This window comes from Cydia splendana, chromosome 11, assembly GCF_910591565.1.
Source record: "Cydia splendana chromosome 11, ilCydSple1.2, whole genome shotgun sequence".
In the NCBI taxonomy this organism is placed as follows: domain Eukaryota; kingdom Metazoa; phylum Arthropoda; class Insecta; order Lepidoptera; family Tortricidae; genus Cydia; species Cydia splendana.
In genome coordinates this window covers 21,459,579-21,477,894 of record NC_085970.1, presented here as the reverse complement: position 1 = coordinate 21,477,894, position 18,316 = coordinate 21,459,579, and the positions used below count along the sequence as shown (strand labels likewise).

Below are 18,316 nucleotides of genomic sequence, written 5' to 3'. Positions count from 1 at the left end.
TTTCTCATAAATAAAGAAGGTAAATGAAACTAATGATGAGTGAATGGAATACAAGTAAAAAAGATACAAGTAAAAAAGCTATGGAGATAAGGTTTTTAAATTTAAATAGCGTAATAAAAATAAAGAGCATTGACAGTTTGTTTATATTTAAACAACGAGTTATGTATGTGACCACGTTTTATGTTAATTTTATCCCTATCTGTTTTTGAGGAAACTGAATGGGTGAAACATTGAAAACTGATTAATGAATAAACTAAAAAAAACTATATAAAAATTAGTGTTAGTAAGTTCGGAACCCCTGGAGTCCGTCTCGAATTTAACTGGTCGAATTTAACCGATACCGTAATCTTAACCTTAGCCATTTTATTGGACCTTGAAATTCGGCTTGAATACATGATCAGTTGGATTAACACAATTAAACAAATGACGTTAAGCTCAATTAATAGACCGGAGCAAAAAACGCCCCTTCACCCCTCATCCTCGGAACCGTTATTCTGAACGAATTTCATTTCGCAATCAAGGGACTAAGTCGATCACAATGGCGATGTAGTATGGTAGTATGGTAATCCACGCTTTGATACCTCTATTTGTCACAGTGAGTGCAGCGAAAGATTCAAGCTAAGCTGTGGTCGTAACGCAAATGCTTCGGAATGCGATACTGCCATATGTTGTGATAAGCACTGAAGCCAAATAGGGTTCGAAGGACCAAGTACATAGGAGCAATGGTGGAGGAGCAGGTAGGCACGTTTGATCACGCGTATGTCATGTAACTTGACTTACATGACTTCGTGTGACCACTATAGTATGGAAGAGATGATAATGCGGAACCATTTAATTCGAATAAAATGAAAACTATTCAATTATGCGGAAAAAAAATTAAAGGGCCTATTCTGTGACCATATTTCCTACATGTAGATTAGAAAAATAAAAAAATAACGATGAACCGTCAACGATAACAGCATTTGAATCTTTAAAACTTTAAATGTCATTATCTCGAAACTCAACTTTTAAAGTTACATAAGATGCGCGTGACACGGCAGTGTTGTCGTATAAACCAAGCGCTCGGCCAGTCATGCCTAACTCCGGCAACTTAAGAAACGATGGTGATATTTTGGTTGTGTCAGTCATGCAACTCAAATTAACTGAGTTGTGCCTGACGCCATCGGCAAAAAATGAAGTTACATGAGTTAGTCATATGCTTTTCTCAGTAAATAATGAAGATTTTCAAAATTTTCTTTTAGATGATATATCTTTAATGGTTTTTAAGACGATTTAGACTGGTTATCCGTAACTCATGTAACTCGAGTTAACGGAGTTAGGCGTGACACGGCAGGTTAAGGATGATTCACGCTGGAACGGTCCGAGTCCGGGCCGAGGCGTCTGACACTTCAGTTTTCAATAGAAAGCATCACGAGATCGTCGATCACCCGTCATAGAAAATGAAGTGTCGGAAGCCACGGCCCGGACCGGTCCGATCTAGAGTGAGCCATCCCTTATTAGTTGGGTAGTTTATACACTTATTTTCTTAGAAGCAATGACATCAGTTCGCGAAGTTCACGATATACTGTTTATGCCCGAGACCTCGGCTTGCTCAGTCTTAAAACCATAGTGAACCCGCAGATTCCATTCCCGGATTAGGTTAATTGACGTCGAGCGAATAAAAATGACCAGGCACGGACACGGACGGGGACAGACTATTTGAAGATAGGTAATGTAACACTACTTTAGACATTTACTGTGAGAGTTTCGTCTTTGTTGATTCCATTGATTTACAAAACGGTCTTTTTTTACGAAAAAAGAACCGAAGATCAAGAGATTTGAACTCTAACTTTAATTATAAATTATATCGTTGATTGAAATATGCCAAGTGAAATTGAACCTAATTACGAGTATATCATATATTGATTTCATGTTTGTACCTTTGATAATTATTTTACCTGTAAACTGACATACACAATCTGAAACGAAATTATTTAACTTGCACTTATTAAATTTTTGTCACAATCGGAGTCAGAAAAAGCGCCATCTGTTTCATAAAGATCCTACACTAAGTTGACTCGTTTAGCTAAAGTTTTATGTAAAGGCGATACTAAAACTAGGTACTTTCATTTGAGCTTCATCTTTATTCTTAACAAATCTAATCAAGGAAAACTTTACTAAAAGAACAATGTAATAAAGTTTGTAAAATATAAGCTATTTCAGTATTTTAAATTGAAAAAAGCTCTCCTGAGACACAGAAACAGCTGTTTTGTTTTTAAATTTGGATCATTTTATTGTAATTAGTAACGACCTCTTATTCTACTCGGTAGTGACTCTGCCTACAAAGCAGGAGGTCCCGGGTTCGAATCCCGGGTAGGGCATATATTTGTGTGTGTATAACGAATATTTTTCCTGGGTTATGGATTTTATGTATATATGTATCTAAGTATGTATTTATCTATATAGGGAGAAGCGGGGCACAAGGGGCAGTTTTGAACACCCACACTAATTCCTTAACTAAAAACTTATGTTCACCTTCTGCAACACTAAAACGTGGCTTTGTATGTGTGAGTAAGGTACGAGCTTCGGTACATCTCTCCTGACAGCCGTTGCCGCTTGGTGCGTGAAAACGTGTTTCCGCGGTCGCATAGTAAATAAATTATGATTTTTTTATCGAGTAGTGGTGCGAAATTTTAGACTTTACCGGATGAACATCATAATGAGCGCTTAGTACGTTTATTCAGTAATAGGGTTAGCTTATTATTTTAAAGTAATACTTAATAGTATATTTTTAATAAATTATTTTTAATTTATTTGACCATTGGGGTACTTTGGTACAATAAAGATTGGGGCAGTTTTGAACATATCAAAGTTCCCCTCTAGTGTATCTAAGTGCCCCTGCCAGTTTTTTGTTGTGAAATTTTTTTTTTAATATTTTTTTAATGAGTAGTGCGAACGTACAAAGAGAAAGAAAATTGACAAAGAAAAGTTAAAACAACCAAAGTAGCTTTTTGTCAAAAACTGACACTGATTTCATTAAAAGTTGTTTTTTGTACTGTTAGTGCACTTGCTGCTTAATAACTGTAGTATGTTCTAATAGCACCGCAGTTAATAGACGTTTTATAATGTTTAATAAGTTTACTACTGGTCAGCTAACTGAGTTGATCTGTAAAGTGTGCTCTGGGGGGCAGTTTGAAACACTTACGGGGCACTTTGATTCACGTGCCAAAGTACCCCAAAATGATGTATCAAAGTACCCTGCAGGTGGGGCACAATTTAACAAATCCCATTTTTTGTTAAAATCCATATATCTCTTTTACTGGCCATAAATTTAACAAAAAAACATATACTTTGTATACCTTAGTAAATTTGTCATCTACTAAGTATAAAAAAAATGTATTTTGAATTCATTTTGGGGCCTAAAATCGATTTCAGAAAAAGGTGTACCAAGCTGCCCCGCTTCCCCCTACGTAGGCATGTATATTGTCGCCTAGTTCCCATAGGTGGTACGAGGTTTGTTTAGTTTGAGGCTAGGTTATCTGTGTAAGATTGTGTTCCCAAGTTTTTTTAATAAAATCAAAAATAAACCTTACTTTGCACGCAGAGCTTCACGAGGATATACTTAATAAAAAGAGCTCAAGACCGAATTCAAATTGTCGTAAAGATAAAAGATTAAGATAAAGATATATTTATTTAATGATGAAAATGTAATGATGAATATTGAACATAGGTAGACAGTAATTTTGGATTCACTTGAAGAAGCATGCAAATTTTTCTAAATTTTTTTTTCTTTCGTCTCAGCATTTGCGGCTAACGCATCACCTCTAAGCCGCCCGCTGCCACTTTTACCTATGATAGTAATTTTAATAGTAGTTTCAAAGGTATTTATGATGTTGACTACATCTTGAATCACGCGTTGTTAAATTCAATAAGACAGATGCATATTTTCTAAACTACCTGTGTTAAATGGTAATTAATCTATCTCATTAATTACCATTAATAATTATTAACACTATATATTCTTAAATATACTTTTTGGTTAAGTTGTTATTAAAACAATTGTAAAAACGTTTGTAATAGTTTTTCTTGATATTTAGTAACTTAATAGTAATATCCAAGTGTGGGCATACTTAGTACAAAAAGTTAATAAGTAGTACTAGTAACACGAGGTTCAAGCTATTTTAGTAAAAGTATTTCAAGCCGCGTAGCTCCGTTGCGCTTGCTACGGGATCCGTAGCCCTGCTACGCCGTAGCGCTACGCGATACGAAATCATTACGTTTAATTTTATTTAAGATGGCAAAGTTGGCTCATTTCAGTTAGCTTTATGCAATAAATATAATTGTATCAATTATTCATATGGCTATGTAGTAATTTTATGTTTTTTTAATTGTATTTTATGAGCCTACCCTTTTTTAAGTTAATTAAACATTTTATTTTTGTTCTATAGTTATAGTTACTTGTTTCGCGTTTAGTATTTAGATAACTAAAGTTTGAAGTGCAAAGTATTTAAAAGATATGGTTATAATTGAGTGTACTTATTATTTACCTCTGTAGTGTAGCTTTCATTTCTATTTCTTTTTCATTTGTCTTCTATAATTAAAGCCTTATTGAGCTTACTGTGGGACTAGGGGCCCGATTCGGATTTTGAAATAGACATCTACTAGGTATCTTTTAGACGTCACCAAGATACGATAACGATATGTTTAAGATCTAACCTGTCAAATTTGACATTTATGCGATTCTGGAGATACTGTTGAACGATTTCCACAAGATATGACTTAGAGATCCAATTCACATCTAATAGATATCTAACACTATCTGACGTAAAAGTGACACTGGTTGCCCGAATTGAGCTGCAAAAGAGAACTAGTTGAAATCTAAACTATAACGTATCTAGAATGGATCTAGTACGTGTCGTCTCTTGTGAATATCTTGAAGTTCGAATACGGCAGTAGGTCGATTTGTATAAGATCTTCCTCTTAATATTTATTTTATTAGTTTCTTAAAAATCGAAAATTACATATTTTTTTATAATGAATGATGCCCTTAGAAATACATAAGTATTTATAGTTTTTCAATCCTAAACTATCTAACCTACAAAAGTTTTCCATTTTAAATCGATAATATAATAAAAATACCAACGCACTTACCGTATTAACTCGACGTAAAGTTTCCCTCGCGCCGCGACAAGCTCCCACCTCGAGAGTTGGAACGTACTGGCGGACTTTCCCGCGTCCAATGCTTTTATACCGATGGCAAGGGGGCGGAGTTCGCCGCGCCTGCGCGCTGGAAACCCCGCCCCTTTTCGAAGAATGACGTCAGAGGCATTTTGACTCGAGTGCAGTGCGGCATTTGAACTACACGAATCTGCTATTGATATGTTAATAGGAACCATCTCGTGCCTTTAGATTCTCACATTCTAAATTACAATCGTTAAATATTGCACCTTTAGGAGATGAATCATGGGATAAATGAAAGTATTAAGTTCAATATGGATAAGTGTGGCTGCGGGATAAGTGTGCATTTATCACTAAGTGCAAGTGATGTATTATGAACTCGCAATAATTGATAATCAAGTGTGGGTAAAAAGGCCCCAATGTGAAAGTCCTACACATACACACACACACACACACCCAGGTATACATTTACCCGTATACATGCCATACTTACCCGTATTGACCCTAAAGGATGAATGAATTATTGCTCATTGCTTTAACGTGGTAAATTGAAGTTGAAAGAGTATCTTGTATTTTTTACCAGATTTTAAACTACCCGAGGGGCAAACTTCGCCAAAAACCTTTCAGCTGTTTTTGGGTGGTGCATAAATAATCATTTACAGTACATATGGTGCTACTTTACCGCCCTAGAGCGGGATTAAGGAGAATACGTGCCTATGTCAAAAATAAACGTTGTAGAATACACGTGCGAAAAGGTAATTCGCAACTCGTGGCGATGAATTGAAACACGACCGAAGGGTAGGAATTTCGTACTTTTCGCACTTGTATCGTAATGTATGTACTGTTATACCTAAAATAGAAACCGTCTAAGCTAACTATGCGCCGACTTGCATAGAACAAAGTGAAGCGGTGTCATTATAATCATCATAGGAATATGATATTAATGATGACATTGTCGCATTTTGTCATTACATTGTAATTACGGATTGAACACGTGGACCATATAGTTGTGGTGCCATACTACCACCGCCCGCGCCCGCGCCCGCGCTGTGAACTGACGGTTCGTAAACCTTATTACAAGAGGCATAAGGCCCACTCTGGCCAGTTAAGAGTGCTGCTCTTTGTACAGGTACCTACTTTACATTTAGATAGCTATTCGCAGCGCATCTCACTCACACTAAAAGGTATATAAAAGCATGAGCGAGATGCACGGGCGAATATCAAAATGAGAATTATCTGTTTGTACATTCGAATCGGCCTGTAGGTGGGTAGTTCGTGGGTGTATTTTATTATTGTACTGTTTGGGGATAATTGGAGGCTAGAATGATTAATGTTGAGATTGAGCCCTAATGGATTAACAGCAGGGACTACAGTGGCATTTAGGCATTGAGGCGTCGTCTATCTATAGACCCGTTTAACTGAGTTGGTAAGTTCTGGCCGCGTAGCCAACATGCCAATCGCTTACGCTCCGAAGCCAATAAAACGCAACTGTCACTGTTGCATTAATATGGAAGAGTGACAGAGAGACACGAAGCTTTTCACTGTCGTAGCACAAGCGATTGTCACGTTGGCTAGGCACAGAATATAAATCTGCGATAAATTCGTTTTGAAAAATTGAAATTGCATCATCATATTCGATTGTGTCAGATATTTTTCTGCGCCCCGCTTAGCATAATGTTATCAGTAATTATACCAATTTAACCCTTATATAACCCTTGGCTTCTTCTTCTTCTTCTCGTGTTTCGTATTTCATTTTGCCCTTAGCTAATTAATAAATTTAAATTTAAATGTTGGCTTTACAATCGTGTCACTCCGAATATTCAATTTTTAGTCCGGGTTTTTGTGTAAAATCCAGGTAATTTGGCCCGAGTCTGGAGGTCCCTGTGGGCCCTTGATCAAGATTTATTTGTAATGTTACAATTACATGTTCTTGTTTCACCTACGAGTGCTTGTTAAATTAACGGTGATAGGTTGCATAAGTGTTGAATATAATAACATTTATGAAATAAAAACAAATGTAATGCCCTATTAAGAAACAAATATAACAGCGAAGTGAACAACTTTTATTATGCGACTAATACCAAAATCAAATAATAATTTGCGTTATTAAACCGCTTTCTGAATATTTTTCAAGTTTTCTTTGGGACAGGCGATTTCGTCAGGTTTATGATCTATATATCCTTTATTAGCATAAAAGTATATTTTATATGTATGATTTCAGAGGCTAGTTTTATTTCCTACAAATTAACAACCTAGGCGTTTGTCGTATCGATGTTTTATTACTGTCGTGTGTTACAGCGATCGTAAACGGCAGTTAGCCGCTCGTTAACTTGACTACGCCTTCACTTGTAACGAATACTTAGCTGTTGAGGGTCCTGTGTTGTTCGCAACTCTTACCGAGCACACCCAGTGGTTCTTAGCCGGTGGACCACTGCTGGTGCCTGGATGAACCTAAAGTGTTACAATACAAGTTACAGAATAGAACAAACCTTCGTTGACTTTATTCTTCATAGATAGAAAACTCTATTTACTTCCAAACAGTGGCCCTTGGCAAAACAATCTGAGTGGTCCCTTATCGATGAAAGCTTAGGAGCTACTTTAGAAGATCCAGTTGTCGCTGTGACCTCGCGGGATTTTCCCATCATCCATAAGGTTGAGTGTAGGAGGATTTTTGATAATTGATAAGTCTTACAATAATGTTTATGTCTTAACCGATCATAGGTAGTCACTATAATTTTCATTTAAAGTTTCAACTTAACTTTCGCAATTTTTTTCATATTTTTTGGTTCAAAAGGGAGGGGAGACATTTTTATTATTTCCTGAATTATTTAGTTTGATAAAAAATGATTGTTACAGACCCCAATTCGTTTTGAAAGACCTATCAAACTAGGAGAGGTACGCCAAAACATTTTTTTTTTCTAGTTTTTAAGTTAACACTTTATCGGCATGATTGGTTTTTATATCCATGCCGAATTAGAGCTTTCTAGTAACTTATAGTCATCAAGCAAAGTCTCGGACGGACAGACAGGCGGACATGGAGAAACTATTAGGGTTCCTAGTTTATTGCGGATACACTTCGACCCATAGAGATCTTTTGTGCAATTACCCCCTAGAGAAGATCGGTCAACTACTCAAGAGCTTTTCCCACCATATCCATGTGTCGGATGATGGAGCTCATGGGTAGCGTTTTAAAGTCCGTTGGTTCCAGATATCCTGCTCCAAAGTCCTTCATTCTTTGTCTGGCGAGGGCGTGACATTCACACATTAAGTGTTTTACTGTCTCTTCCTCTTCGCACACATACCACAATCGGTGTTGTCAGAGTGTCCCAGTTTACTACGGAACCCTAAAAACAACATGTATTATATATTGGTTTTTCTAGGTGATGCACTTCGTACGCCATTAGAATGTAGCGCTGTTTACAAGGCGAATTCAAAGAAATGCCAGCAGTTACTTGGAAATGAAGTTTAGTTTTTCTACGGTCCTTTGTAATAGCAGAACAAAGCGTAAAGTGTTTTGTTTATTGTGACTTCTGGGGTTTACAGTCTGACCTTGGTAGCAAATAAGGGCTTTAGAAAAGTATACTCGGACCAAGATAACTTCACCGCTTTGTCATCGCAAAGTCTGTGCAGAGTTCGCTTGGTCCGGCTGTAAATAAACTAATCATACCCTTTTTTCCCAGGCATGCCTGACTCGGTTGGCTATGACAACCTTTATGATGACGCGCTAGAATGGACCAGGCTCGGGCCGGGGCGCCTGACACTTCTATTCCTATGATAGGCTTGACAGGTGATAGGTGATCACGTGATGCTTTCTATAGAAAACTGAAGTATCGGGCGCCCCGGCCCGGGCCCGGATCGTTCCAGCGTGAGTCATCCTTCAGAGTTATCACTTGAGTTGGCATTTGCTTGGTTAAACAGAGTTGTATATTAATTTAAAGGCGTTTTGACTTTCAAAATGTATGTTGAAGGAATTCAGGACTCTTACGGCATGAACGAATATCTCCTTCACCTGTTTGGCTCAGAATTTAACTAAGTAACGCACTCGGAATTGCTTTAAAACGGCAGTACTTCCCTATAACAGTAGCGGAGGGTTTGCGACGTCAATCGAGCCTGCCATAAAGTTGATGGCTAAAGTAAGTGGCCGTTACGGCAATTGCCTTTACGGCGCATAAAAATGGACTAATTGATGGCTCTCATTATTGTTGGTTTGGGCTAGGTACTGTATACATACAGTCTGTGTGACGTAGTGCAAGCGTAGGTGGACAGGAGCGGTGTTCGGATGAAAATGGGAAATCTTCATTGAATGATTTAGGCTTATTATATTTATGAATGTCATAAGTATCACCTGTTCTAACTTTCACAACCTCGAGAAGATATCAGCGCAAGAAGCTCTACGGGACTCATTTTTAGGGTTCCGTACCCAAAGGGTAAAACGGGACCCTATTACTAAGACTCCGCTGTCCGTCCGTCTGTCTGTTACCAGGCTGTATCTCAGGAACCGTGATAGCTAGACAGTTCAAATTTTCACAGATGATGTATTTCTGTTGCCGCTATAACAACAAATAATAAAAAGTACGGAACCCTCGGTGGGCGAGTCCGACTCGCACTTGTCCGGTTTTTTCAAATAATTATAAAATTACCTACATCAGATCTGATAAATAATAGTTATTTGTTTTACAAGGTTGTTGTTTAACTCCTCGTGCTAGTATTGATACCCGAGCAAGCGAAATAGTCTGAAATTGAACTACGAGCGTAGCCATTGGTTCAAAAGTTGGGGCCTTGAGCCTTGTGGGTGTGTCAAAGCAGGAGGATTAAACAAAATCTGCTTGAAACTAATAAAAATTCACCACACCAGCTCAATAAGTCTTGTCTTGCGGTTAGCTAATTACACTTAAAAGCAATGAAAATGCCCTTATTATGTAAACTTCCTTACAGTTCCGTTTTCATTGTCTTGAGTGTATTTACCTACCAAATACCCCCCCTACCATTTTCGTAGCTCCATGGAACACATTACGAATATCAGACGTCGGTGACGCGCGACCACAACTACATACAAACAAACATGGTTGTTGACAATATCAAGATTGCGTTCTAAACGATTTCATCACCAATATTTGTACACGTTCTATACTTATTTACGAGCAATCTCACCAACTTCAATATTATTGTACATACATATTTAGGAGTTTTTGAAAGTACCTAATTAATTTCTACTAGCTCTATTTTCTTTTAATTAAGTACCGTAAAATGGGGTGAGTAGGGATTGCGAGGAGAGTCGGGATATGAATGGGGAGAGAAGGGATGACAGGGGGGTGAGATGGTTTTTAAAGGCTACAGCTACCTAATAAATAATGTATTCCTATTACAATTGGGGTTATAGTAATCATCATCATCATCATCATCTCAGCCATAAGACGTCCACTGCTGAACATAGGCCTCCCCCTTGGACCTCCATACGTGCCGGTTGGAAGCGACCCGCATCCAGCGTCTTCCGGCGACCTTAACAAGATCGTCTGTCCATCTTGTGGGTGGACGTCCTACGCTGCGCTTGCTAGTCCGTGGTCTCCACTCGAGCACTTTTCGACCCCATCGGCCATCTTCTCTGCGTGCAATGTGGCCTGCCCATTGCCACTTCAGCTTGCTAATCCGGTGGGCTATGTCGGTGACTTTAGTTCGTCTACGGATCTCCTCATTTCTGATTCGATCACGTAGAGAAACTCCGAGCATAGCCCTCTCCATAGCTCGTTGAGCGACTTTAAGTTTTGAGATGAGGCCGATAGTGAAAGACCACGTTTCGGAGCCGTAAGTCATCACTGGTAACACACATTGATCAAAGACTTTCGTCTTGAGGCACTGAGGTATGTCGGACGAAAAGACATTACGTAGTTTCCCGAACGCTGCCCAACCGAGTTGGATTCGGCGGTTGACCTCTTTCTCGAAGTTGGACCTACCTAATTGGACTACTTGTCCTAGGTAGATGTACGAGTCAACAACTTCGAGTACCGAGTTCCCAACAGAGACTGGGATGGGCACAACATTGGCATTTGACATAAGTTTCGTCTTGTCCATGTTCATTTTCAAGCCCACCCGTTGTGAAACTCGGTTGAGGTCATCGAGCATCATGCTGAGTTCCTCCATCGACTTTGCCATGACTACGATATCGTCGGCAAACCGAAGGTGAGTGATGTATTCGCCGTTGATGTTGATGCCAAGTCCTTCCCATTCCAGGAGCTTGAAGGCGTCTTCCATTACAGCAGTAAACAGTTTCGGAGAGATAACGTCTCCCTGCCTTACGCCTCTTCGCAATGGAATCGCCCTCGTGCTCTGCTCCTGTACTCGGACCGACATGGTGGCGTTACTATACAAACACTTCAACACTTCGATGTACCGATAGTCAATATGGCATCGCTGAAGAGACTCAAGCACCGCCCATGTTTCCACCGAATCGAAGGCTTTCTCATAGTCCACAAACGCTAAGCATAATGGCAAGTTATACTCTTCGATCTTCTGTATAACTTGCCGCAGCGTATGGATGTGGTCTATGGTACTATAGCCTTTTCGGAAACCGGCTTGTTCGGGAGGCTGGAAGTCATCAAGTCTGTGTTCGAGACGGTTCGTGATGACCCTTGAAAACAGCTTATAGACATGGCTCAGAAGCGTGATGGGTCTGTAGTTCTTCAATAGGTTGTTATCACCTTTTTTGAAGAACAGCACCACCTCGCCTCTATTCCATGTTTCAGGCGTTATGCCCTCGGACAAGACGGAATTAAAGAGCTTCTGGAGGACTTTAAGTACCGGTGTTCCACCCGCTCTCAGAAGCTCTGAAGTGATTCCGTCTTTGCCCGGCGCCTTGTTGTTCTTAAGCTGCTTCAGGGCCATCCTAATCTCGTACAGACTGATGTCCGGGATATCTTCGGTATAATGTCGGGACAGCTTGGCTCTTGGATCTCCTACCAAGCTGTCAACGGGCTTTGCGATCGAAGTGTATAACTGTCCATAGAACCTCTCGATCTCACCTAAAACCTCCGCTTTGCTCGACGCTATGCTGCCATCTTCCCGTTTCAGCTTTGTCAGCTGGCTTTGCCCAATAGACTTGTCCTTTGCGAACACTTTGGAGCCTTGGTTTCGCTCAATAGTCTCTTTAATACGGTTAGTATTAAAGAGACGCAGATCATGTCGCAAGGACTTAGATATACGTCTATTGAGCTGCCTATATGACTCCGCGTCATCGGGAGACTGCAACTGTAGCGAGCGTCGTTCAGCCATGAGGTTTAAGGTTTGCTCGGTCAATTTCTGAGGTCTATCTTTACGGCGGGATCTAAAAAACTTAGACCCTACTGTGTGGACAGTTTCCACTAGCCCGTCGTTGATTTCGTCCACTGAAGCCAAGTTCTCTAGGCAAGCAAAGCGGTTATAGAGAGCTCGAGTTGAAAGCTTTCGGGGTTTTGAACATAGGCTCGAGTAGGTCGGAGCGTAGACTTCATCAGGCTGGACCTTTCAAGTTTAATATTGATATTCAGTGTGCCTCTTACGATTCGGTGATCACTACCGGTCTTTACCCTGTTGATCACAGAGACATCACTGAATATCCGTTTCTTGTCGGTCATGATGAAGTCTATCTCGTTTCTCGTGGAACCGTCAGGACTCATCCAGGTCCATTTCCTGTGAGGCGGCTTCTGGAAGAAAGAGTTCATCATGAAGAGTTCCTCTCTCTCCAGAAAGTCGGCCAGCCTCTGACCCCTAGGGTTCCGTTGCCCATACCCAAATTGCCCCACTCTCAACTCATCCCCGCTCCTCTTGCCCAACTTTGCGTTGAAGTCCCCCATAACAACAGTAAAGTAGGTTTTAGAAGTATGTATGGCCCTACTTACGTCCTCATACATAGCTTCTACTTCATCATCGGAGTGTGACGAGGTCGGTGCGTATACCTGAATGACCTTCAGCGAATATCTTTTGGATACTCTGAGTATTAGGTATACCACCCTGCTCGACACACTGTCGATGGTTATTATGTTGTTTACGAGGGACTTGTGAACGAGAAACCCGACACCACCTTGGGACTGTTGGTCGCCCTCCCGGTGGTAGAGCAAGTTACCAGACTTCAGGGTTGTCGTGTCCTCCCCCTCTCTACGGACTTCGCATAACCCTACAATGTCCCAGTGTAACCTGCTCAGTTCCTCTTCCAGCTCGCAGATTATAGTAATATTCATAATAAAAAAAATCGATTCAACAACGTTTCAAAATCACGTTTTGTATGAAATCCCATCTCACCCCAACTACGAGGGACAACGGGGTGAGGAGGGATTTTGTGTTTATCGTTAAAGTTCTGAAATGGAACTACCTAAAATCATAAAGAAAAACTAAAATACAAACGGCCGGAATAAAATTAAGTTTGCATAAAATGTAAAAATAAAATGTTATCGAGGTAACGTTTGAATGTCAGTTTTGTCCCTACTCACCCCATTTTACGGTACTATTTCTAACAAAAAGAACTAACCTGACATAGATATATATACCTAATAGCTAGCTTTAATGTTCCATGTCCATGCTAAGTTTCATGTTATTTCAGCATGTAGTTTTAAAATGGGAGCGTAATTTTGTTTGTTCGGCGGCGGCTATGTCCTGGCGGTCTAGCATGAGTTGCGTACTTGAAGTCGCGCTAGATGTATAGAGTCGCGCGCGAGAACGCAACTCATGCTAGCAGGTCTAGTGACTCCTAACTATGTCTGTATCTTTAGGTATTTAAATAAAAGTAAACAATATCTACCCTCAAATAGCTCTTTAAGCCAGTTGAGGGTAGATGAAAACATTACACGATCAAATAATGTAGGTTAAAGTCAGGTTGTTCAGTGACAGATCCAGGCGGTTTTGTATTTGGTTATAGTATCCTGAGGGTAGATGAAAACATTACACGATCAAATAATGTAGGTTAAAGTCAGGTTGTTCAGTGACAGATCCAGGCGGTTTTGTATTTGGTTGTTTACCACCAAATACCACCAATAAATGTTATAACTATCCGAAAATGTACAAATTATTTGTTTACTTTTATTTAAATACCTAAAGATATTACAGAGTATAATATTAGGTACTTAACTAAAAATCCAAAATGTAAGAATCTTTTTTTTTTCAGGAATAGCGCAGGCTTCCTTTGTGTCAGAACTAGGGGGCGGCTGCGCTTACATGGCTGGAGCGGCTGTAGACCCCGGCTCGCATGTTAAGAAACTAGCCAAAGACGCGAGTGACTTTGAGAAATTCCCTGATAAGTCTAAACTGGTGAGTATTTTTGTGTAAAATTAACTTCTTTCAGTTTGTTTTATGAACACTGAACAATAAATTATAAAAGGATGACTAGCTCACGCTAGACCGGACCGGGGCTGGGCCGGAGCTTCCGGCGCTTCGTTTTCTATGGAGAACACCATGTGATCACCAATCAGCCGTCATACAAAATGACATGTCCGTAGCCTCGGTCCGGTATAGCGAGAGTCATCCTTAAACGTACAATACATACATACACTGCATTCGTCTCCAGCCGCAGAAAACCTTCACGTGGGAAGAGGTAAAGCAGTTTGACGGCGAGCAAGGCCGCCCCATGTACCTCGTCATTGACAACAACGTTTACGACTTCACCAACTTCGCTGATTTGGTGAGTTGGCTTACACAGAGACATTCAGCTGAATCCATCACATTGACAAACTGTTACTCTTTTTATCCAAATTTATTAAGGCGCTTGGAAAGATTTTAACAAACATTAAGACATTGACTTTAAGGCCCTATTCGCACGGCAGCTTTTTCAACTCGCGTTAAAAAAGCGTTTGAATGACATAAATGGATAACCATGTATGTAATCACACGAAGGCGGTTTTTAAGCGCGGCGCTTTTTTATCGAGCACTGTTCGATTTTCGGCGTTGAGCGTTGGCCGTTAATTGAATTGAGCATACGGAACTCCGTGTATCTATTCCCACAAGCGTTAAAAAAGCGCCAGCACTACTATCAGTTGGCTGTCAAGTGTCAATCTTTGGTGTCAATCGTCATGGCTATGCTGAGATGCGTTTGAATGCATAACGTATATCGTACCATTCGTAATAAATAACTATGTGGAGAGCGATCCCGAATTGTTAATTCTAGAAGTCGTAAATCTTTACCGCAATACGGACTCGCCCACCGAGGGTTCCGTACTTTTTAGTATTTGTTGTTATAGCGGCAACAGAAGTACATCATCTGTGAAAATTTCAACTGCCTAGCTATCACGGTTCATGAGATACAGCCTGGTGACAGACGGACGGACGGACGGACAGCGGAGTCTTAGTAATAGGGTCCCGTTTTTACCCTTTGGGTACGGAACCCTAAAAATTAACCGTGTTTTTATTACTACACGTTCAAAAGGCAGGGAGTACGACTCATAAGTGATTTTTACGCGTTCATATGAACACAAATATTTGAAACGGTAAAAAAACGCTAACGTCGGGTTTTAACGCGACGCTTTTTAAGCTCTCGTGCGAACGGGGCCTAATGACTGTGAAAGCACTGTGGTGATAGTGACAATATCATTAGAACTTTTGCCATACCTAAATTAAATATTAAATGGACTAAGTTCCATATTACACTAAGTTTTTATTTTCAACACATCTACGCGTTTCTATACCTTTTTTTTCGAAGTATTAATTAGTACCTTTACAACAATGCCCAAAAAAATTACGGTAGTATGCAGATGCATATCCTATTTAATATGGAATCGTGACAAACAGACTAAAATTTCCTTCGTCGATTATATTTTGTAACAATTTCCGCAGCACCCAGCAGGCCCAGAGCCGCTAAAGCAGCACGCGGGCAACGACGCGAGCGCAGCGATGCGCGCCGCGCGCATGCCCAGTGCCGTCATGGATGTCTACATACACCGGTTCAAGGTCGGCGCTGTCGATGTCAGTATTGACCACTATTTGAGGTTTTAACTTCAACTTGACTTATTATTATTTATTCTGTATATCAAATATATGGTCCGTGAATTAATTACAAAAAAAAACAACGGGTTGCACTCCGGGAGTGCCGGCAGAAGTGAAAACTCAATGACTAGTGCAAAATGTCTGCAGCACTATGTATAATTGAGGTTAACTCCATCTAGCGTTATTTCGTCGCATTACTTGAAACCCCTAAACATATCACTGTGAGTATTAGAGTTATATTAGTACCAGTTTGAGGGAAACTCACTAGATGGCATTTAAATCAAAAAAGAAAATCTCAATGACTTTGTAACAGTGTCCGTCACACGTGACGTCACGTCTTACGCTCTCGCGAGTTTAACATTTTTTCCCTATCACAAAAAATGCTCAGCGCCGCTAAAGAAGTTTTCACTTCAAAACTTTATTACTTACCTACTTAATTATTTTCAGAAACCCCGGAACGCAGAATTCGAGATGCCAACGATTATATGATGTGCTAGTAGTGCCAAAAATCAGGTAGGAATTGGGATACCTATCGGAGTGACCAATTTTTGCATAGTTGCAACGATCAATGGTTGCAATGGTAATGATTACCTAAAATTAAAACCTGTTCAGGCTCTATTTGTTTCCATAAGATTTAAAAAAGATTTACGGATTTGTAAATTAACAAATGTAGCTGAAATTTCACGTTTAATAGTAGGTATAAAATTAGAATAGTGAAATTAAATAGTTCCTTCAAAATTACCTACTATATTAACAAGTGTTAATTTCAGGTCGTAGGCGGGAACTGGGTATTGAAATTCAAGAATGTGCAAGCAAGAAAAAAGGCGGAATCAGACTTCAATTATATTTCAATTTTCAATTATTTAAATGAAGATAACAGAGATCCCATTGTGTTAGTATTACATATTATAAGGCTTAAAAACTATATTAATACTTAAAAGTTATATTAGACTTAATTAATTTAATTTAATTTATCATTATGGGACAACAAACGTGATCAGCAATCATCCTTAGAATGCTGTTTGTGCTATCCCTGGTTCTACGCAGTAATGAGGCCGCTTTCTTGCGCATGATTGCTGCAAACGCATCAGTTCGAGCCTCCGCAAACATGGCGGAAGCGCTGCAGAACCTAGGCAGCCCAACCAGCACTCTAAAGGCGTTGTTGTACACCACTCGCAGAGCATTATAGGCTTTCTGGGTATAGCTGACCCAAAGGCTACCTGTGTAAAAGGATGAACAAAATGCCTTAAACAGAGTTATTTTTACCGCTTTTGAACATCTAGCAAACCTTCGGGCCAGCATATTCGCCCTTACACATAACGCTCTCCGCTCTCTCTCAATATCCTCATCATCCTTTAAGTCGTCGGTAACAATATGCCCTAAGTATTTAAACCTACTGACTCTCTCGAGAGCGGTCCCATTGAGTCGAACTGGGGGCACATGTGAGGGACATTTGCTACCGGCCTTAAAAACCATTACCTCGCTCTTTTTACCATTGTAAATCAAACCGTGTGAGGAAGCATAGGACTCGCATATGTAGACAAGTTTGCGGAGCGCGCCAATCGATGGCGCCAGCAGCACCATGTCGTCTGCGTAACTGATGTTGTTTAGGCATACGCCATCAACATGGCAGCCGACATGAGCGCTGCTAAGCTGCTCGATCAGCGCGTCCACATATAAGTTAAATAATATTGGTGAACTTAACCCACCCTGTCGTACGCCACATTCGAGCCTATACGGTTCCGTAAGCTCGCCCGCCCACCTCACACGGTTTTCTTGATTGAGATACCAATGTCTGAGAAGGTGAATGAACTCTGGTGGTAGCCTCGACTTCTGTAATTTCTGCCATAAGATGTCGTAAGAGACGAGATCGAAAGCTTTGGACAGGTCCAAAAAACAGGCGTATATCGGCGTCTTTCTATCTGTGTAGTATTTGACAGTGTGCTTTAAGCCAAGGATTGCTGCTTCTGTTGACAGCCCAAGTCGAAATCCGAACTGACTGTCATGCAGTTATATACACTTTATCCGAAAAAAAAAATTTGTTTTCTTTAACAAGTAAAAAATCGTATCGTATAAAATCAAATAGGTACTGTAGATCCAACCGGTTAGCTAGTTAGATACCGGTTAGTTAGATACCAACTGGTTAGATGCTGTGAAAATGTAATATTTTATTAGTAGAAAATAACTCAAAAACAATCGCAATGACTGTTTGTAAACT

General features: G+C 40.0%; 1 protein-coding gene across 1 annotated transcript in view; it reads left to right on the top strand.

Annotated features, from left to right (window-relative positions):
- The window catches only part of LOC134794868 (uncharacterized), an 81,346-nt gene that overhangs the window by 48,378 nt on the left and 14,652 nt on the right, over positions 1-18,316 (top strand). The window contains exons 2-5 of the mRNA XM_063766674.1: positions 14,288-14,430; positions 14,687-14,800; positions 15,949-16,077; positions 16,869-16,990. Of these exons, the coding sequence (XP_063622744.1) occupies positions 14,288-14,430; positions 14,687-14,800; positions 15,949-16,077; positions 16,869-16,990 (508 nt within the window). The remainder of the gene's footprint in view (positions 1-14,287; positions 14,431-14,686; positions 14,801-15,948; positions 16,078-16,868; positions 16,991-18,316) is intronic.